A 21,915-nucleotide genomic window follows, 5' to 3' on the forward strand; every position below is an offset into this window, starting at 1 on the left:
AGCTTGTCATGTCGATCTTTATCCCACCAAAGATCACAGTGCACTCAGTGTACCATGCAACTGTTCCACCCTGATGGCTCTTTCATTTTTCCTGGTTTTGCTGTTTGTCTAGGCCTTTCATATGATAGTAATCAAGGAAAAAAAATGTATTAAAAAACAAATATGAGGCTTGGATTGTTTTAAACTGAGATAATAATGAGGGAATTTGGGAACAGTTGTACTGGCATTCCTTTAAAATCTTCCCACCTTCAACTTGGCTGGAATTCAGGTAGATGATGATAGTAGAAATCAATACACAGAGGAAAAGTTTGTCAGATCCAATCAAGGAAGATTTCAAAGAAATGGCCAAGGATTCTCAATGCAAGGAAGAAGAAGAAACCAGCAAGGCCACTGAGGTCTGTATAATATACATTTTTTGCATCATTTGCTCTTGAAGGTATCTTTCCTGGGATTCTAAACAAAAACTGTCAGAAAACAGTTGTTCTGATCAAAACCTTATGACAGCCCTTCTGTTGTTATGTAGCCATGAAATGACTTTTGCCTCTCTTTTTTATTTTTCCTCCGCAGTTCTTCTGGTCCGTTATTTTTTTCATAACTGTATGAGGAAAAATGAAGTATTATGTCTCTTAATGTTGAAAAAGGACGGAAAGAAAAGAAAGAAGAGGTAAGAAAGGCCAAAAAACCTAAAAAAGGAAGAGAAATGGAGCACAGATGATAGGGGGGAAGGCACCCAACACTACAAAGAGGAATAAAGCATGGGAAAGAATTAGAGAGACCAGAGGAAGGTGTGAAGAAGGGCATAGGCTGTGTATCACAATAGATGGAAAGGGCAGAAATGGAGTAACAGACAGTTTTGCATACTCTTGTCAAAAGGAGTTAGTCAAGATTAGGCTCCATGAGTGCCTCTGAAAGGACTGGGAAAAAAAACTATGCTGACATGGGTGCATGACTCTCTTTAATAATAGATATGATTGCAGCAGGTGTAAATACATTGAAATGGTACCAGGTAACTTGAGTATCAATAGCAGTAAAAATGCAGCAGCACAGGATGGCCAAGTCTGTGTCCTGTTGGTATCCAGGGTAATGGATGGTTCGGGCTATGTTATTAGGGAGCTCACTTGGTTTCTGCTCCTGGCTTTAATGGTTGATTGCAGTGTGCTTTATTACTATATGGTAATTGGCTATAAAAGCAGTCTTGTAACAGGGATTGAAATTCAAATTTCTCTGCTCCGAGCCGTGTACCTTAATTGCTGCATTGCAAAATGATGCTTTGCTTCCCTGGCCCAATGAATGTGGATTAGTTTGTCTCAGAATAACAGCTTTTCAGCCAGCACAATGAAAGGCATTCCTCCCACCTAGCCTCTGGCCTGGTGACAAAGGGAATTCCCTGGGAAGTGAGAGATAGGGACTCAGTGTCATCCTCAGGACTCTGCATGTTTCTAAGCTCTACCTGCTGAGCTGCTAAGAGAGTCCCTCTCCTTCCTGCTAGCATGCTTTTGAAAGACACCAAAGTCTAAGGGCAGACCCTGCTCCAGCATAACTCAAGAATTGATTGCGTTAGATGCCAGGAAGGCTGTAGTTGCAGCATCAGGGGCTGGCAGCTCAGGTGCTTCTCACACTCTCTGCTAAAGATTCTGGTCCAAGGTACGGGCGCTTCTGGTGTGATGTTAGGATGTGGGGGCACCTGGCTCAGAGCTGTGGGCTAGGAAACCGGTGCCAGAACGTGGGGTTCCTAACTGTTCTCCTAACGCTGCAACAGCGAACCCTGTTGTACATGTAGTCTGTGATAAGTCTTATCTTAGCTGTGTTTGGGAGAGCATTGTGCTGTGGGTTTGTTCGTCTTCAGTGGTGTGCTCACTGGTAATTCGCGGCATCGTGAGGCTGACTTCTGTAAGATAAGATTCCAGCAGGCGGGAGGTCAATGTCCCCTGTTCTGATTTTATTTATTTATTTATTTATTTTGAGGTGGGGAGAGGGCCAGTGGAGACATGTAATGAACGTCAATAACTGCATTTAATTTCTTTGGCAAGTGGTAAGTACTGTTTCCCTTTGTTTGCTTATGCAGACTACATTTAAAGTACTGCCTAATATGAAGCAAACCTTTCTGGAGGCCAGTGCCAATTTTGGTTGAAGAAAAGTATAGCACCGCAGTTGAAAGTCTTCATTATCTTCAGAGGCTCAATTACTAATGAGCATTCTTTAATTTTTGTTACCACACACTTCACATTCATATGACTTCTTTTCCGCCCAAGGCCTATTTGAATAAAATTGTGTACTTCCTGCTTTGGCAACATACTAATGATGTTCATTAAAAGAAAATCATTAGGAGTAGCCCTCCTGAAAATGTTGAAAATGTTGTTGGATGGTAATTTGGGCTTGATCCTGTAATTTTAGCAGTGATTTTACCTGTAATGGCTACAAGTAAAATCATTCTCTGTAAGAATCTTTGGTATCTCCCATCCATGCTTCAGAAAATAGTCAGACTGTAGGCACACCCACAAAAAGTACTGGTGAACAGATCACAGATCTCTGTACTAAATTAATCCCTTAAGTAAAAATTTTCTTCATATGGTTTCACCAAAACAGAGCTATACTTACAAGCAGCTTTGGTGGAGAACTAGAAAATATTGTTAAAGCTTTAAACATTAAGCTAATTGTAGTTCACTTGATTCCCGAATGTAATAAAACTCTTCCTTTCCCAGGCCGTTATCAGTTAGACAACCCCCTGCATTGTATGTGTTATTAATAATTTATTCCTTCCATTATTTCCAAATGCACATTAAAGAATTGGCTCACGGTTTCTAGCACAATTCTGAAGCATAACTCTGATCAGTAATTTTTGGAAATGTTGTCTCAGGGCAAATAAATTAATATGGAAATGGGTAAATTTTATCTTCTGTGGAGTTACGATAACAGTTTAACTACTTTGTTCCTATTAGTATGTTGAGAATTCTAGATGGGAGTTGTTTTCTTCTTCCTGATACTAATGATTGATTTTGTATATTATTCTTATAGACTATTTTAATTACTTTTCTACTATTCTTTTCTAGTTAGAAACAAATGACTATTTTTCTCCCTTGCTTCTTTGGTGTCATAATCGTGAGCTTGTATGGCCTCATGCAGAATGATGTACTGTTTTGTACCTGCCGTTGTTACCCCTTGATATTTTCCAGGTATTCTATTTCTAAGCCAACTTTTACATAAGCAAATTTATGCAAAAATACCAGATATGGCTATTTGTCTATTCTGCTTGGAAAAAAAAAAAAAAAAAAAAAGATTATATAGTGAACTGGAGAGCCCAGCAAAGTGATCCTCGTAGCAGTATTTTCAATGCATATGAGTGCAATTAAGGCAACAGGAAGGGTTATTACAAAAATGGGGATGGCTACACTTTGCAAAAGTGTGCTGGGTGGAAGGGTGGCTGCTAGGAAAGGTTAAATCATGGAGTATATGCAGAAGATGTTTGCGAGATTCATATACTGCCAGAATGTGAAGATTTCCAGTCATACTTGCCCAGTTCCTAAGAGACCAGTGATCTTTGTAGATGTCAAGAAATGATTGAACACAAAGGAAGTTAAGAATCCTGGTTTTCAGCCACGTTGAACTGGAGTTGATGGTTAAGTTACCACGAGGGCACTACCTTGATGAAATGACTCGGTCAGAGTAGAGATGTGTGAAAAAAGTGCCCAGAGATGGTAGTTGGATCTCTTTGCAGGTGGGACTGTTTGCTGTGACAAAGATAAGATGGCTGACAACGAATTCCCATGGGAGCCATTGCAAGTTAGAGGAGAAATGGAGGAACTCTCCCAACGAGTTGCTGGTGGAGGCATCTGAGAAATAAGAGAAGGAGTGGGAGATGATCTAACTATTAGAAACAGTAAACAAGGAGCAGAGACGCTAGTTCAGAGTGCAGAATGACAAGCAGCAAGCATCACATATTGTTACTTTTTTTCTGTCATTGATCATTCCTTTGTGTTTCTGTTATTGTTTGTTTATTTGTTTGTTTTTCCATTTAAAGAAAACACCTTTTCTTCCAGAAGTCCTCCTTAAGATCTTTCTGTTCAAGGAACCTATCTGTGGGAAAGCAAATGAAGTAGAAACCAAGGTGAAGATAAAATTCCAGGAATACACTTGCACAGACCTACCTGAAACTGTTTCTTGCCAGGAGCAGGTGTTCTTAGCCTCTGAGGGCTATGCCTCTGCACCAGTTCTCAGGTATACTTGCCTTCAGCTGTATGAACAGTGGTTAACAGGGAGCTGCAGAAGAATTATTTGTGCTGAGACTTCTTTAAGAATAGCTATTACAAAGAATACACAACCTGCTTCTTTTCCTACTTTTCAGTTGTTTGATCACTAGCTCAGTATGGATTTAACGTTTTGAAGAAACATTTCCATTCTTACCCATAGCAAGTCAGCTGTTTAAATGGTGCTGAAAATTACTTGCTTTGGTGACTTTCCTATGATTAAGAAACAAATATTGCTATTGCAGCATCTCCCTGATGTGGGGCTTGGAAGTGAGATTTAGGTTAGCAGGGTTTAGCAAGTATCATTTGCACTGTGGCAACTGTGGACATGGGGATGAACAGGCTCTTAGCCAGCAGCAAAGACATGGTGACGTGACTTGTTCTGACAGGAGGGAAGGCTAAGCTAACTTGCCCATTTTGCCTATAGCAAAACCAAAGTAATGCATGCTGACAATTTCTGCAGGTCAGCTGATGCATAAGCTGTTAATGTGCACTAACTTGATGGTACTTCCAAGCTCACAAGACAGTTTAGTGTGCCACACACACACACACATCTCTTTGCTTAGGCCCTGCTCTGTCAGTAACGGGATTTTTCTTTTTTTCTTGTCTTTTGTCTTCTGTGGGTTTCAGATCTCTATGTATGCAAATACGTGTTGCATTAGACACACAACTCCTTGATATTGCCAGTTATGCCAAGATTCATAGTAGTTGGAATAGTCCTATTTAGAATTATTTACACCGTATGTAACAGGACAGAAACAACAGAGTAATGGGAGTAACTGTCAAAGAAGTTGTTAATTACAGAGACTTGCCCCAACAAAATAGAGAGCAAAAGCTTGAAACCAGTTCTATGTGGCAACAAGATATCCCCATCTGAGCCGGAATGAGAGAGGAGGCAATGGAACAACTCTGCGAGGAAGCTGCACTGCAGCAGCCTTTGACAGGATTCAGCACTGCTTGCTCAAAAGGGAGCTGTTAAAGGTGAAAAGCCAGACAATTGGAGAATGAAAACCTTTCCTCTTCTCTTTCCCCATCCTCTCTAACATGGACGGATGAATTCCAGTGTTAACGAAGGGACAGCATGTGCTTTTGATTTTGTGAGGGAAACTGAATGCTGTTCTGGATGTGTGAAAGGTTGCTGTATATACAATAAAAGATTGGGGGAAAATGAGCAAAGAAAACACAAAATAAGCCTTTTGTGGATGTCATTTTTAAGAAATGGTATGCATCCAATGGGAGCAAGAAAATAAATGTAATTTTAAGATTTTTTCTTTCCTGGGTAGTAAGACAAGCCAAAAGAAGAAAGTGAGAAAACACATATGGATGGAATCTAGAGTGAAAATAATCCAATGGGAGAAAAAAATACTTTTTTTTTTTTTAAATTTGTACTTATTGTGTTTTAGTCCATGTTTTCCTTGCAGCATGGATCACTTAGAGGTCTTACATGAATTCATGTCTGAACCAATCCCTAGTTTCCTTAGAACAGGTTTGATGGAGTATTATTTTTGCTCCACATTTCAATACTTGTTCTAACTAACCAAAGAAACATTGCTTGGGAAAAAAAAAAAAACAAAGCCTACCAACCAAACAAACAAAAAGCCACCTTAATTGCAACAGCCTGGAAGACTGTTGCTTTGGTGCAGTTTTAATGGCCGGACAGGCCTTACATTAAAAAAAAATTAGTCCTGTCTAGGATTTCCCTTCAAGCCACTTGACTTTCCAAAATGGGCAAGGCTTACTGTTGAATCAGGTGCATCTGAAGTAAAAAAGAATATTATCTTGTTGGAAAATTGCAGGTGAATGAGAAAGGTATTGCATGTATTATGTTTATACAGCACTCCTCACCTGAGATACAGTAGGATTTCTCTATGAAATTGTGGTATTGGTATTTCATACCATAAAGACAGTGCAAATAAATAAAGTTTTAAATAAACTAGATAAATTTTGAAGTAATATTTTAGGCATATGTTATTTTTGGCTATTGTGCTGATTCAGGGATTAATTGGAAGTATAATGAACTGTAACAAAAGAAAAGTCTAGCATGAAGTTATAAAACATTGACACTGTCTGGGCAGTCTATTTCTCTGTTTTCACTTCAGTTCCTTTTTCTGATAGCCCAATAGTCCTGGACAGTAGGAGGAAAAAATAAGTTGTAGTAGGAATGAAATATTAGTTTATTCATGGCTAACTACTTGTTTTCCCTTAGCTGAACTTAAGGCTAGCATATAGGTTAGCCACCAGGATGCCAGATATCAGAATCTTCTGAAGGCAGAAGTCAGTTTACTTGCAAAAGGGATTACAAAAACATGCATGTTTTCTATTGTGACGGGCTTCCGAGTCACAGCTGGAATGTGCAGTGGAGAAGTATTCATCCCTGCTGTCCCACATGGCGCCCTCCTTAACCACAATCTCTTGCTCAGCCTCCTATTAGTGGGTATTTGTCAGTTTTTGTACTTTTCCACAGTCTGAAAGGCACTCTGGAGCAACAAACAGCATTTTCTAAGACCCTATGTACTACTAGAATTCTCTAAGGAATCCTTGTATGTATGACTTTTTTTCCTACTTTGTGTGTATCATAGGAGACTGACTCTGAAATACCATACTGTGCACATCGACTTCTACTTCTGGATTTCATTTGCCATTTACAGTGAGCAGCTTGCAATGTGCTTTAAATGGCTCTACCAGGCACCGCTCACATTAAGGGTTACTGATCCTCTCTCTCTGTGAATATTGATATAATGGATGGTGGTGCCAGCTTCAGCTGATTACTTCCTGCTCTCTAGTTCTGCTGTCTCCGTGGAAGCTGAAGCTGCAGACTTCCTTAATTAATCATACTGGTCTGGAAATTGAAGACAATAAGGCCTAAGTATAGTGGAGCCTTCTGCTATAGCCAGCACTTTTTTACTTTAAATACATGGTTTGGATGTAAGCTATCAGTGGTAATTTTCAGGGAGAACTCTGGGCATTTTAAATATACCCTGAAATACTTGCACACTGCACCTTTTCCCAGAGACTGAATTCTTCTTTCCACAAAGAGCTTCCCAAACTGAGGCATTCTGCTGCCTTAAACCAGAATGCAGGCTGTGCACAAAACCCTTAACAATCTGTATTGTATATCATCAAGGAAATGCTGCTAGCAAGGTTTTATTCAAATGAAAAACCTGAGGATTCCTGATCATCACAAGGATCAGACATAACCAGTAGCCTAACCTAGTAACAGGATTGAACTTAGTCCTTGAATTGCATGTTTCTTCAGGAGGTTTCAAGGTGCTCTGTAAAACAGCCGAACTGTATTTTTCTCCTATATGAGGAGAGATTATCAAAGGGCTCAGTGACTTGCTATGTGGTACAACAAAAATCAGAGATGGCGGGGACAAACATTCATTCTCACTCTTACAGCTGCATTTTGAATTTTAGGTTTCATTTCTTCATTTCATGCATTTAGTTTTTTATTCTTCTTCGTAGTAAGAAAATGACATCAATGGATCAGAATGGTTCCATTTTTTTCCTCTGCCCTCCAAAATGTGTACATCCCAGAGAAGGGGTTTTAATTTTGGTAAGATGCTCTCCTCCCACTTTGGTTGGGCTCCTCGATGGTAAAACACAGTGAAATAAACAGTACTGCAGTATTTTTTTCTTTCAGACAATAATACAGTGTTTGCTTAAAACACTTATTTTTGTCAAATAATCTAAGAAACACATTTCTCACTGAAGATTTATGTCACAACATTTCCAAGAGGCAGTCTGCTGAAACGTGTTTTAGTGATTAAGCATAAATACAGCCCAATGAAGGCTTTCTCTTGTATCACATCGGGGTTGCTTGCATTTAAATTAGTGGGTCAGCAAGACAGGACAGTGGAACCTTTTATTAGCAGCTGACTTCTCTCGAGTCTCATTTTACATTTTTGGTTCCAACACTATTCAGCTGAAAGGAGATACTGTAGGTAAAATAAAGGAGGTGAATAACAGAGACAAGGAAGCTGCCAGACATCAGCTTCCACCGAGTTCTTCAAAAATATCAGTATTCTCAGTGATAGTATAAAGAATCATAATGCAGCACGTTTCCTTGTGAAACAGGTAGTCTTTTGCATTCACTAATAAGAGCTTTTCATAAGCAAAGTCAATGAAACAGAGTTCAGTGTTTGTTTTTGTTTTTGTTTTTTTCTTTAAGCTGTCTTAGATGAAGGGGATTACTATTGAGTAAGAAATAATGGCAAACATCCATATAAATTATATTTCACCTGCTGAAATCTTTGTGGTAGTGCTGTTCTCTGAGGAAGTCCATATTTTCCCTAAAATCACTCTGTGAAGTAAAAAGACCTCACAAGTAAATTTGGTAACACTGTTATTCTGTCAGGATGTTGGACAACCTGATGTTCATTCATTGGCCTTTAGCTATGGCACTCTTCGAAAAGCTGGAGATTGAAATTCCTCTTGAATTTTGTTTGCAAAGGTACAAATGACAGAGACCTTGTGCGATGTATATAGAGAACATATAGCCTGTTATAGCCTTATATACATCAACAAATAAGTCAGAGATGTTATGTTCCTTTCTTTTTAGCACTTTCCAGCTCTAGCTGGACATAAGCGAACATTTTTTGTCTGGTAACACGGGAGAAGGTTGTTGATCATTAGTATATCATGAATTGCAGAGCACGTACAAACTTACAGGGCTACATTCCCTATAGAATGATATATAATGAATATGTCTTACAATTCTGTAATGAGAACGTAGAATACTAGAAAGGGTTTGTTGTTAAAGCTGTGTTTTCTCTGGGATACAATGTAAATGATCTGCTGGAGGAGCAGATGACAGGGCTAATTCATCCCTAGTGTAACTTCACTGGACTCAATTGATTTGCATGGGATTAGTTCTGTTCATTCCTTTGTAAAAAAAAATATAAATAAAGTTGAGGATTATGTAACTGGGAATGTGTCCAGTATGTAACGTTTTAATGTGTATTTTCTTGTTAGTATCTTAAATATAAAACTTTTATGCCAGATTTAGAGGCTCAAGTGCTTTCATTTACCATTGGGGAGTTAGAGAAAAATAAAGTAGAATTTAAGTTATTGTCATGGACTGCAAATATTAATTAATTCCCCACATTGTATAAACATTAAAAGGAAGCCCTTCCCTTCCTTCACTACTCTAGAACTTTTTGCTTGGACATTTTAAGTTACGAGTGACTTGTGTTCTTCCAGATGGATTTGATTTTTCTTTTTTTCTCTTTTTCTGTCCTGAGTCAGAGGGGCAGTGAAACCACCTCAGAAGCTGTTAAGTTTCTTATTAGGAAAAGGCAATAAGAGAAATAGATGAGAACTGTGCTGAGATCTTTAATTAATCATGCTGCATAGCAGATGTAAAGAGGACTCAGTGACAGAGGACTGGAACAATTTGAATGAGAGTTATTTCAAAAAATTACATGTGAAATTTAAAATGAGTCATTTAAAATTATTAGTAAAAAGAAAAGGAAATGCATAAAATCCCCTTTATCACAAGATAGAATGTTTGTACATCTTGCAAGTGTTAATAATTCAAACTTAAATACTAGCGTATTGGGCAAGACTTGCAAGACTTTCTAGAAATTACATGCAGCAGGAACTTTACATATGCTATACATTGATGTACCACATCAATCATTTCAGGGAGGGTGCTTTTCCCAGACGGGTGTATGGCATTTCAGTAGGAGGTGGACTTGTTGCTCTCCCCACAGTGAATCTGCTGTGGCACGGGCACTTTCACTTTATCCTGCTGATGCCACAAGTGTTCACAAGATCTCGGTTTTCTGATCATGAGGAACACTCAAATGCACCATTTGTGTTATGATAGATATATGGGATTCACTCCAGTAAAGTACCTTTGAACTTTGGGGTAGTTGAGATGTGAAAAATAGAAAGAGATCCTATCAGGGAAGAGCAGAAGGGGAGTCATAGGAGGAACACAGTAGTGCAGATACATTCATTCAGGCACTGTTTGGAACTTGCAGGTTTTTTCTGCTTGCTAATCAGCAGAAAATGTTAACTACTTTGTAATAGGAGGCTTTCTAAATTACAGAGACCACAATTTAGCTGCCTAAAAGTGACATACTTACAGATAATTAGATTCTGTGAATCTCCATATGGTTTTGGTAACCTTAGGAACTCATGTATGATTTAAAAGTGATTTAAAGACTACGTTAATTTCAACATTTTGTGCTTGTTTTCTGCAACTTAATTATTTACATAACTTAACGGGGAGAAATGTTTGCACTAGTTTACAAATGTGATATTGCCTGAGAAAATACAACAAGTACAGAGCACCATCTAGTGCAGGATATCCCTAACATAAGAGTCTTTCTGCTCATATGTCACTTGACTGTGTTTATCTAATTTAATTTGAACATTTCTCATGTTGTAGAAAGAGCCAGCCCAGTGGCTCCTGTGGCAGTATATATTTACTTGGGACCTTCAGCTCAGTACATCACAGCTAGAAGCACGGAAATTCAGGTAATCATTTGTGAGAAATGTGTACTTGTAAGAGGAAGTTGTTTATCTTCCTGCCCAGAGTGCTGGGTGATACACTCATTACAATAACACAGTCCAATCTAGCTATAAACCACATTGGACATTAATTTTCTCACCAGATTTAGAGATCTAACTGCCATTTTAAGTGACTTGAGTGCACCATTTAGCTCCTCAAAGCCTTTGTTCAGCTTCCGCAGAGCCTCAGCTAGCCAGGTTCCTTTAGCTGAGCATTCACCGGTTGTGTATGCAAATCATGACTAACGGGTGAGATTAAAGATCTGATTGTCATTAAGAAATGAAGAAATGAAGGAAGCTCAGATTCTGTAGGAGACAGGGAAAAGACTTACTGTTAATTGCTGAGGAACTGCAGAGAAAAGTGAGCTACAGTTTTGTTTGTTTGTTTGTTTTTCCTGTTGTTTTTTTGTTTGTTTGTTTTGTTTTTGCAAAGGCCATATTTTGATTCTTTTGGAAGCAAATAAATACATGATTTCGGCCCCAGGGTTGATTAATCAATATTTGAATATCAACACTCTTTTTGATGCAATCTATTTAGCATTAGGGTAGGATTAAGAGGAACTGTCTTAGTTAACTGAAGATGTAGTGATGACAAGCTGGATTGCATTCTGCACTAAACAAAGGTTGAAAAGGGCCCCAGAGTATTCAAAATGATGATTTTTCGTGAATGTTATGTTTTCAGCAAAAGGTAATAGAGCATTGAAGAGCCACTGTCACTGTAAAGTTTCACATTCTCTTCTTATATAGAAGGTGAACAAACATTGTAACTAACAGAAAATGATAAATTCTCTCTCTCTAAGCATCTATTGCATACGGAGTTTGGCTGAATGCTTGAAACCTTGCTGATTTTCCAGCTCTCAGACATACTCTGAGGAAACAGCAAGCACACAGTCATGTTTATTTCAAAGTACCTCCTGGTGTTGAATAGCTCTGTTTTTTTGCTTTCTACTTTAACCTTTAATAGTCAATTAAAACAAACAAAGAACAAAACAAACAAGAAGCAAACAAGAAAATGAGACAGAAATAAGTAGAAACGTTTGAAAATCTAGATACAGAATACTTTCCTGGGTATTTTTTCTGCTCTTTCTACCTCTCTCACAACTGCCAAAGAGCACCTACTACTGAAGCTAGCAAAAAAAAGTGAAAAAAAAAGTATAAAAAGTTGCATTTTCATTCTTGAGCTAATGAGGAGTAAATTAAAGAAACATGATAGGAATGTTAATGGACCTGGCAAGCTGTGGTTCAATTTGTTTTTCTGGATATATATACCACTTTCTAACAGCAAGAAGTAGCTTTGACAGAACAGAGTGTTATACTTAAAGAAGAGGTTCAAGAGCTGGTGTTAGAAATAGCAGTTTGGGGGGTGCTGGGGAGACACAGACAGTAGAGCTGAAGAGACAAGTCTCCACTGGAAAGAAGTAGGTCAGAAGTAGGCCTCAGCTCATTGTCAGCATGTACTAAATGTAGCAAAAACAAGTGTTGTAGCACATAAGGCTCTTTTACCATCCATTTAATTCACCTGGGCTTATGGTTTCCATTGTTTTAATATCCAAAATGTTTACCAAATGGAAGAAAACGGAACTAGACAATTGAAAATATAAAGATGTTTCCCTTGAACAAGTATTACAAGAGGCACTTCTGATTGCTTGTGGCTTGTAGCTATGATTATGTTCTTTATGAAATCATCACTGGCAAAACAGTTTCCTTGTTATTTCCTTGATTCTTCTTCCTCTTCTTTTGGGTTATATGATTTATATCAAGAGATATGTATTCATCTTCACCTATTTGGGAGTTATTATGTTGTTCTAATGCCTGAACAACAACAACAAAAAAACAACAACTGGCCTTTGTTCTTCTATCTTGTAAGAATAAAGATTTCCCTACAACATGTTCATACTTGTTAAGGAAATAAATAATTACCAACAGGACATGCCAGGCAAATAAAAGAATACTCGTGGTTTCTCTTCTATGCTGTAATCTCTTTTCCAGAAGGTATTTAAATTTGCTCTTTGAAAATAAAGAGATTGTTTATCTGAGAACACTTATATGACCATTTTGAATTACAACACCTCTTTCACGTGTTTTTCATGTAACCAAAAAGATCAACAAAGAAAAAGCCATAGAGCCAAAAAGCCATGGCGCAACAAAAGACCATAGAGAGGTGGTAGGAATTAAAAACTGTATTTGTGTATTGCTAGCAACATGCTAGGTGCTTTTCAGACAGCTAGGATGCCAAAGACATTATTCTGAAGAGCATTCAGTCCAAATAAACGTATAAATGCATTCTGAGATGTACAAATAAAGATTTGTTCCTCCATTTTATGATTTCCAATAGAGAAAAGGGGGGTCAAATTTTACATCAGAATATAAGAATTATATTCCACCTCTCACTCAGCTGGAAGATGTCATTAACATTCTCATAAGCAAAGAGGATGGATTTATGTTGCCATAAACAACAACAAAAATACTGCAGATTTTATGAGAACAATTTGTACAAATTAGCAAAAGTCCGTGCTAGACATCCAACTTTGTTGTCCTTAAATCTTCTGTCTTTCATTTAAATTAAGTGTTATGTGATCTGTCTTAATACTCTCCAAATATATGAGCTAATCTTTCCATTTTCCTGTGAAAAATTAAGGGTGTTTTTACAATTTCAACATAATGTTATCCATGTTTTTGCAAGGAATTAAATATTTACCCTCCTAGAGTAGCAAAAGAATTTGGAAGTCGTGATACAAAATACTGTACTTATATGTTTTTAAGCCACTCCAAAACTTCCATTGTATTTTTAATGACCCAAACCTATAGACTTGCTCATAGAGTTATGCAGGAATACATTTTAAATTCTCTAATCAGATTGGATACATATCAGACATCGGATGCTGAATATATATATCCATATATATGTATATACACCCATATATACATAGGCCAGGGTGTCTTCTCGTCAGATAGAGAATTTAACTTGGTTTAACTGATTAACTAAGGGTTCAGATAAGCAGTTGTAGAGCTATCCATTGGTCCTTTCGTGCAGGGATACAGGAATGTGCTAAAGACTAGAAATCTCTAGCAGAGTATCTCTTGATACATTAAGAAAAAGTCTGTATGATCTAGAAAACCTCCTATTATCACAAAAAGCTCAGACTAAAAAATCTCGGTATTCCAAATTTTTATCAATGTTATTTTTACATGACAATATTCTTTTTAGCTGCCTCAAGCCCATTTTTTCTTTACTTCCATTTTTTGGTTAGATGTAATTTATTTTATTGAGTGAGGTACTGTTTTATATGAACCTCTCTTTTTTTCCCAGTTGTTCTACAGATCCAGCATCCCTTACTCCAAGCACTTATTTCAAGGCTTCTCACCCAACTTCTGTTTTTAGAGCATGGAAATGGAAGGAACAACGGCCATGCAGAGAGTTCTCATTCAGCTGACTTGTATTCATATAAATATAGATGTGAGTTGGCTGGTAGATTGCCAAAAGTTATTATGTTAATCTTGACTGAAAATGGTCTTGAGGTTCAAATACTGTATTTGGGCAGGAGGAGAGAGATTTATAGTCCAACCACAAAAAAAGTAGCATCTATTTTGTGAAAGCAGGAAAAGAAAAGTGTCTAAATTTGGCTCAGATCCACATGTTTTATAAAATCATCATTTGTATCTGCTCAGCTGAAAAAATGGATTACATTTCATCAGGTAACTTTCTAGCGAGTGTACCTATCCTTCTCCATGGCAGAATGCGTCAACCAGTAATTTTTGTTATTACTGGCTGTTACAGTCTCCTGTGGTGCTAGGCACAAAAGCTATGGCTAGGCAGAGTTTCTCTTATGATTTTTCTTGTACAAGAAAAATGTGGATCTGTAGCTTGAGAAGAGGAAAAGCCCAGAGAGCCCAGAGAAAGATAGAAGAAAAGGAGAAGATAGAGGCTTGGAAGCAGAACCACTTATAACTGACTGAACAGGGCATTCAAACTGTGAGAGTTGTGGAAGTTAACAGATACATAAAGATGGTAAGGATTTATGGAGTCAAGCACTAAGAACTGCTAAATGCCAGATTCCAGACTGCATGTGAAATATAATTCCCTCTACACATGCATTATGTTCAAAGCAAAGCTCACATTAAAATTAGTTGCAGCTTTTGTTATTAAACTTTTTGGTAAACTCCAAAATGTCAATATATTAAAGTCCAGGATATCTATCTGGTTACCAAAAAGAAGAAAGGCATAGTTACTGACCGTCTGAAAATCTTTAATTGAAATGAAATCTCTAGAAATTCATTTGATTCTTGCCTTGTAGCATCCCTTCTCTTCCTCCAGTTTCCTGCATCATTCTTTATGCTTTTTATATATGTTCTGTACACAATACATGCAACAAATAAATCAGAGGAATTTACAGACAACAAATTTCTTCTAAAGCCTTGGTTCATTCTAGAGAAAGTAAATCCACTGAGTAAACCAGCCTTAAGGTTCTATTTAGATATTTTTTGTGTGCAATACACACAATTCATTTTAATTTTTGAGACATGACAGCGACAATATATTTTTCTATTAAAAAAGTGTAAGGATTTGTAGGCACTTTTCATAAAATCATAGAATCACAGAATGGCTTGGGTTGGAGGGGATCTTAAAGATCATCTGACTCCAACCCCCCTGCCATGGGCAGGGATGCCACCCACTAGATCCGGTTGCCCAAAGCCCCATCCAGCCTGGCCTTGAACACCTCCAGGGATGGAGCATCCACAACCTCTCTGTGCAACCTGTTCCAAGACAAAAATGCTCCATGTTTATGAAGCTGTCCTTATTCCTAGGCAAACTCTGCCTTTTTTTCAAACAAACAAACAAACCCATAGACATATTAGCAGTAGTGTTTGTAACTATGAATTCATAGGCCAGATTCTCTTCTGATTTATGTCTCATAAAACTTTTGGTTGCAGAGGAATTATTCCAGATTTATATAAGCATATATGAGAAGCAAAAATCTGCCCATCCGTTTTAGTTTGGATTGATTTGCTAAAAGATTAACTGGACAAATCGTCCTGATAAAATACTTAAACAACATTAGGTTCAAAGTCTGCTGGTCTGACCTTCATTACAACAGATTTCAGAGAATACCACCACCCATGCCAAGTGTACCAAACAATTCCATTGTCCGTCTTTGCAGTATAGGGGCCTTTATAGTACAAACCATTCAGGTTGGCTGAGTGACACCTGGTGGAAAAGTAAAGGAAAACATAAGTAAGTCCTCTTGTCCAAAAGTGGAGAGCATCTGTAATTTCTCTGCAAATCAAAAAGTCACTATGTTGTCAACAGCCCTGTCTGACAGCTGCAAAAATTTACATTTATGGACTTCAGTTCCTCTAAACATGAACAGTTTAATTAGGGGACAATTGCAAGTGCTTATAGCATCTTTGAAACAAAAGTTATTTCTATGCTTTCTACAAGCTTTCTGACATCAGTAGGTCTCTGAGTTTTGCCTGCTAATCTGTTTCAGTGGAGAGTGATTTCAGAGTCCTTCAGGTCATGTGTAGCAGCAAAGCATACAACAAGCAAAAATCTAGGAAAGAAATACAGTGATGCTTTTTATTGTTAATAATTAATAACAATAATATTACTAAAGCTAATTAAACATATATGTACCACTTCACTGGATCATCAGAGCTGGCATTTTATTTGACTGTACAAACTACGTTCTTTTTGGCTGGTAAACACACTGAAATAGAAATGTTGTTACAGTTGTTAAACATGCTGCTAAAAGCTATCAAAACCCAAAAGGCTTGACCACCACAAACTTGATACTCATTTGGCATTTCTATGAGAAAGGAGGAAATATAGATCCTTGTGTGACTATATAGAGAGCAAAATGATTGTTCTTCTGCAGCACACTTTAATAAATCTGCTTTGCTTATCTGCCAATTCAGTATTTTGTTATTAGCCTTGTTAATATCTAACTGTCCCACACCACAACGGATTTCAAAAGCTGACTTCAGAAAATATTAAAACAGAAAACAGTCCAAACGAACCTTATGGATATTATTACTGGCAAATCCTAGTCCCTTTGGCTTTGCTTATACTTTATTAACAACAGGTTTTGAGAACTGAAATAGAAACAGCGATAAAAGTCTCATAGGAAAATTCTCTTACATATATGCTTATTTACTGCTTATAAGTTTTAACCTGGATTTTGGTAATAAGCTGGTTGAGAATAAACTGAAGGTATCAGAAGTGACTTTGTTTTTGATAAGGACAAACTTGTATTAGAGCTGACACAGCCTTTCTAGCCATACAAATCCTGCACTGAGCAGGCACTTTGTTTACTTTGAATCAAAACAGATTTTGTTAGAAGAATCATAATTGATAAGAGGTATTTAGATCAACTGAATCCTTTCTTCTACTTCTTTTATTGGAAAGAGTCAAAAGTTGATTTTATCACCAGTAATATGAGCCAATACCAACTCGTTATTAGTGCTGGGAGGCATTAAGCCCAAGAATATACAGTATTCTGTAACAGACTAGATACAGGCTGAAGTAACTGGACATACTAAAGAAATAATTGACATGCGATATGATATGAAGCAACATTCATTACTCACAAGTCAATAATCACCTTAAAGTTAGCCTATGTTCCTCCCTTCTTTCTGATAGGCTATTTTTTAAAGCAAAAAACTGCACAGCAATAGTTTCAGAAGCACAGTCAACTCTCAATTATCCACGGACATTTTATCTGAGTTATATACTAACTGTATGACAGATGCAGAGAGACGGAGTTGCTTCTCTGGGAGAACTGGGAGTGCTGGGGGAGACAACATGCTCATGTCCAAACAGACTCGTTAGCTCTTATTTTACCATTTTGAACCTACTGATCTGTGCAGCATCTTGGATGAAGGAAGCCCTATGAACTGGGTGTAGTACCAGCGAGAAGGTAGCTCTGTGGACTTGCATCCAGGCTGCAAATCTCTGCTTACAAAGTCATGCAGAGAGACCGTTCTGCAGAAGTCCAAGTTAACAAGTGCAGAGCTGGAGCAAGACCAGTGGGTTTAAATGAGATCTGAGCTATTTCCTGTGCCTCACTTGTATCACATCCCTTGGTATTCATATTATCTGGGCATTTCTATATTTCATTAGTCCAGATAGCATAGAGCTGGCTACAGAAAATTCCTGCATAGCTGGGAGCTCCTATACAAACCAGCCAAGAACACTAATTCCTTCTATGTTTGCTAATCTGTGCATGACATATTTGTGTTCTGGGTGCTTTCCTTTCTCTGAGCCGGCCAGTGCTGTTCTTTTGGGTGGGATTTCAGAATAGCAAAAATCTCTAGTATTTTGCAGGATTCAGTTTTCTATTAGGCTTAACATTAAAAAGCCAGTAGCAAGACAGTGGAATAACGCTACTCGTCACTCACTTTCATTATCCAGACAGACTGTCCCTTTAACAGTGTCAGACACACAGCCATAATAGGAACTAGCCTGGTAGGAGTCAGCTATCTTTAGTAGTTATGTAGCACCAACTACAAGGTATTCATAACTGTCAAGTTATGCCTTACAGTTACTATTGCAAAGGGATCACTTTTCTGTCCGGACCAATCTGATATTAAAAATAAATAAATAAAATTTAAAAAGGAAAGAAAAAAAAGTTTTTAAAAGACAAAAAAGTTTATGTAGTTGACTATAAGTGATTGATGATTCACTGTTAATAAACTCCATGTCATGGTATCACAGTTCTGTGCTATTTGAAGTCTAGACATTCCTCTAAATCCACAAAAGTTCTGATTTCATTGGAAAAGTATCTCCAGCATGATTGCTTTTCTCTTTTATGTCTTATCTTTTATGAAAACTGCAAAAAAAAAAAATTGTCTACATGTGTTTTTATTCTATATTTCTCAAACAATCTACCAACCTACCATCCCTGAAATATATTTAAATAATTAATTAATTGTGAAACACTGAGCTAATAGCTACCTCATTATCAGCTAAGCTGGTCACAGCTGGAGACTACTTATTGAAACAGAATTTGGAAAATGAGGAGTTAAAAAACAGAAACAAAGGATGACACAACAGAGAGAAACAATGGAGTTGATCCAGCCTGGCAGTTCTTGCCAAGTGAACTGAGATCACAGTGAGAGAGTAGTATGCTACCCTGATCTGTATTTTAAAGCTATCTATTACGCAGATATATTACATCGTTTCTCTCTATGGCTATATTTATCTATCTAATTATGTGAAACAACATAGTTGCCTATACAGACAGTGCTAAGGTTTATCCTTTCTTTTGAATTGCTATTTTGTGTTTAGGGATTGTCTTAAAATTCTTTTACTGAACCCTATTTATTTATTTTTTTCCTCTTAGCCCAGTCACGTGCACTGAGAGAAACTGAGTGGATGCAGTCCTATCTTGATATAGAAAGGATAACAAGAATGAAATGCTGTGAACTGAGGTGAAAAAACTATGGTTTATTAACCCAGCACTAGCTTAACTCATCAGACATTTGTCAGTACTGCTGCATCTGGTCTAGTGAAATAAAGGAGAAATGCAGGAATAAAGTACAGCAGGGATACATCGGCAAACTCTACGCGACCTCCTTGTGTAAACACTAGTTACCTTAGAGGGACAAAATTGTCTCCTCCTTACTGTCTGATAACAAAGATGGCCAAAGCCCATGGCAAATAGGCCATGAAATGCAAACGAAATGGCAAATTTCACAGACACCTTGAGCTGTTCAGATGTATTGGCACTTCTAAGGTGGGTCTTGGTCTTATCAGCACTGAGATCTCTGGTAGGGGTCAAGGACGGACTGCATTTACAATAAACAATGCATATCCTATCTTTGACTCATATCCTATCTTTGACTATGTGTTATTATTGTATGAATATATACATAGTAGAATAGTTGATAATACAGGTATGAAATTAAAATACCTGTTAAACCACCAACCAGCCTTTTCCTCTTCAGCACAGTTGCCTTCATAGTTGTCATTGTCCCTGTCTCGAGTACTGAATTTCATTCCTCGATGATCAGCCCACCATTTTACTTCAGGATGAAACCCTCCTGTCAGTGAATCACCAGCTGTGCCAGAATATTCACCACAGCTCATCTCATAAGAATGCTAATGAAAAACGTGAAAGAAAAAAAAAAAGTAATCCAATATGTCTTTTAGCTTTTAGCATATCAAAGAGTGAAACCACACAGAAGAAACTAACCTGTTCCGTTGTTCCATTCGCTACTATTGATATGCCCAGAATTTTCATGGCACTTAAGCACTGCATACTAGCTAATGAGGGACTGTACAGATGCTTACCAGGGGTAAAATTTGTCAATAAATTTGTGCATAAGCAGCATAAAAACATTAGAGTTAGTCTTCAGTACATATTAACAAATCAGAACATTGTGTACAGTTATTGTTAGAAATATAAATGAAAATGGAAAAAATGCTTTTATCCATGACTTCTAGAACAAAAAATTCATCCAACTTACGGAAAGAATCAAATCAGTATATCCATATAAATGACTATTATTACATATTTGAAAATTTCAAGCATTTGTAGGAAAGAATACAAGTTAATAAGGTTTTACATAAATCTTTATGAAAATAAAGGAACATATATGTTTACTGTCTCTGTCTATAGAATCTACATTTTCATTAACCCTCCCAGTCATTATTTAATATTTAATTACCTCTTCACCTGCAACTCCAAATCTTGTATATTGTGCAAAACGCCGTTCTCCTTCAAAATCAGTTAGAACAATTCTTAAAGTATAGTTCCCTAAAGAAAAGACAATAACAATTATTTTTGTTAAACTAGCCTATCTCACTACTTCTCAGAGCAGAGCATTATAGTAGAATATTAAAACACTCATTATGTTTTTATCATGAATCTTATCTGTATCATCACAGCATATTGTGTTTATTTTATTTTATTTTATTTTATTTTATTTTATTTTATTTTATTTTATTTTATTTTATTTTATTTCTTTATGCTCATTAAAGCATATCTTGCTATGTTTGTCTTTATTCACATGCTTCATCTTCAAAAAATTTAGAATTATTCCAATATAGATTTATATACATATTCAATACATATTCAAATGTATTTTGTTCTGAAACTTTGGAGAGGTCCATGCAGACAAACAACACAACTCAAGATTTGTGCTAACAAAAAATGGACTGGAAAGAACAAAGAAACAGAAACAATAGAAGATTATTGTCACAATACAAATCTTACCTTGACTGGTCAAGTAATGAAGATTTTTATTTCCAAGCCAATATTCACCATTTGTCAAAACAAAATTTCCAAAGCCTTCTTCATAGTCAGTCCAGCCTCTGAAAAGGAGCATAAATTACTAATTTGAGTAACCAAAGAAGTATGTTTGAATATTTATTTTATCATACAATCATAGATCACTGAATATTTCAAGCTGAAAGAAAACCTCAGGAGGTCATCTAGTCCAATGCCCTGCTTAAGGCAGGGTCAGCCATGAGATCAGACCAGGTAGCTCAGGGCTTTGTCCAGTCAGGTCTTGAAGAGACCTCACATCCCCTTTGGGCAACCTGCTTGACCGTTCCCACAGTGAAAAATATTTTCCTTATATCCGGCCTGAACGCTTTCTTTCAATTTATGTGTATTGTCTCACATACATCCTATTTTCTCAACGATTTCTCAAACAGCTCAGTTTTCTTAGTGATCTCCTTGTAGGTTGACAGGTTGCTATTAGGTCCTACTGAATCCCTCTCTTCTCCAGGCTGAACAAGTCTTAGATCCACAGAAGGATGCAGATATCTGAAATGCAAATTGGACAAAACAGATGTCCTACAAACCTTCCTGTTGCATCTAATATTTGCATATATATATATATATATAATATATAAAAATTTCACCAAAAATTTCACTTCTGGGCATTCCCTCTAAACGCTTGAGTCTTGGCAAAGGTAAGGAGCTTAGGTGTCCACATATCAAGTGCTCACACATTTTATCTTCCCTGGAGGCATTTTACTATGAAATACAAATTACTCTGTGATGGGTTTCTCTCATACTTGTGTGCCAATGGTAGTTTATTTCCAGTATATTGCTTGCATACTTTTTACATTTTTACTATTTGCAAAACACAATGTTGTCCTTTGCTTGGCATTAAGAGTCTTTGCTCCAAAAATAGTTAATGC

General features: G+C 37.1%; 1 protein-coding gene across 6 annotated transcripts in view; it reads right to left on the reverse strand.

Moving 5' to 3' along the window:
• Positions 1-14,993: 14,993 nt before the first annotated feature.
• Positions 14,994-21,915, reverse strand: part of FGL1 (fibrinogen like 1) — a 36,188-nt gene continuing 29,266 nt past the window's right edge. For all 6 annotated transcript variants that reach the window (XM_083833532.1, XM_083833537.1, XM_083833534.1 and 3 more), the window contains 4 exons: positions 20,981-21,078; positions 20,433-20,521; positions 19,676-19,863; positions 14,994-15,969 (listed from right to left, as the gene is read on the reverse strand). In XM_083833532.1, coding sequence (XP_083689658.1) covers positions 15,810-15,969; positions 19,676-19,863; positions 20,433-20,521; positions 20,981-21,078 — 535 coding nt within the window. In that variant the 3' untranslated portion in view covers positions 14,994-15,809. The remainder of the gene's footprint in view (positions 15,970-19,675; positions 19,864-20,432; positions 20,522-20,980; positions 21,079-21,915) is intronic.

The sequence above is a fragment of the Anser anser genome (genome assembly GCF_964211835.1).
Source record: "Anser anser genome assembly, chromosome: 4".
Classification (NCBI taxonomy): Eukaryota; Metazoa; Chordata; class Aves; order Anseriformes; family Anatidae; genus Anser; species Anser anser.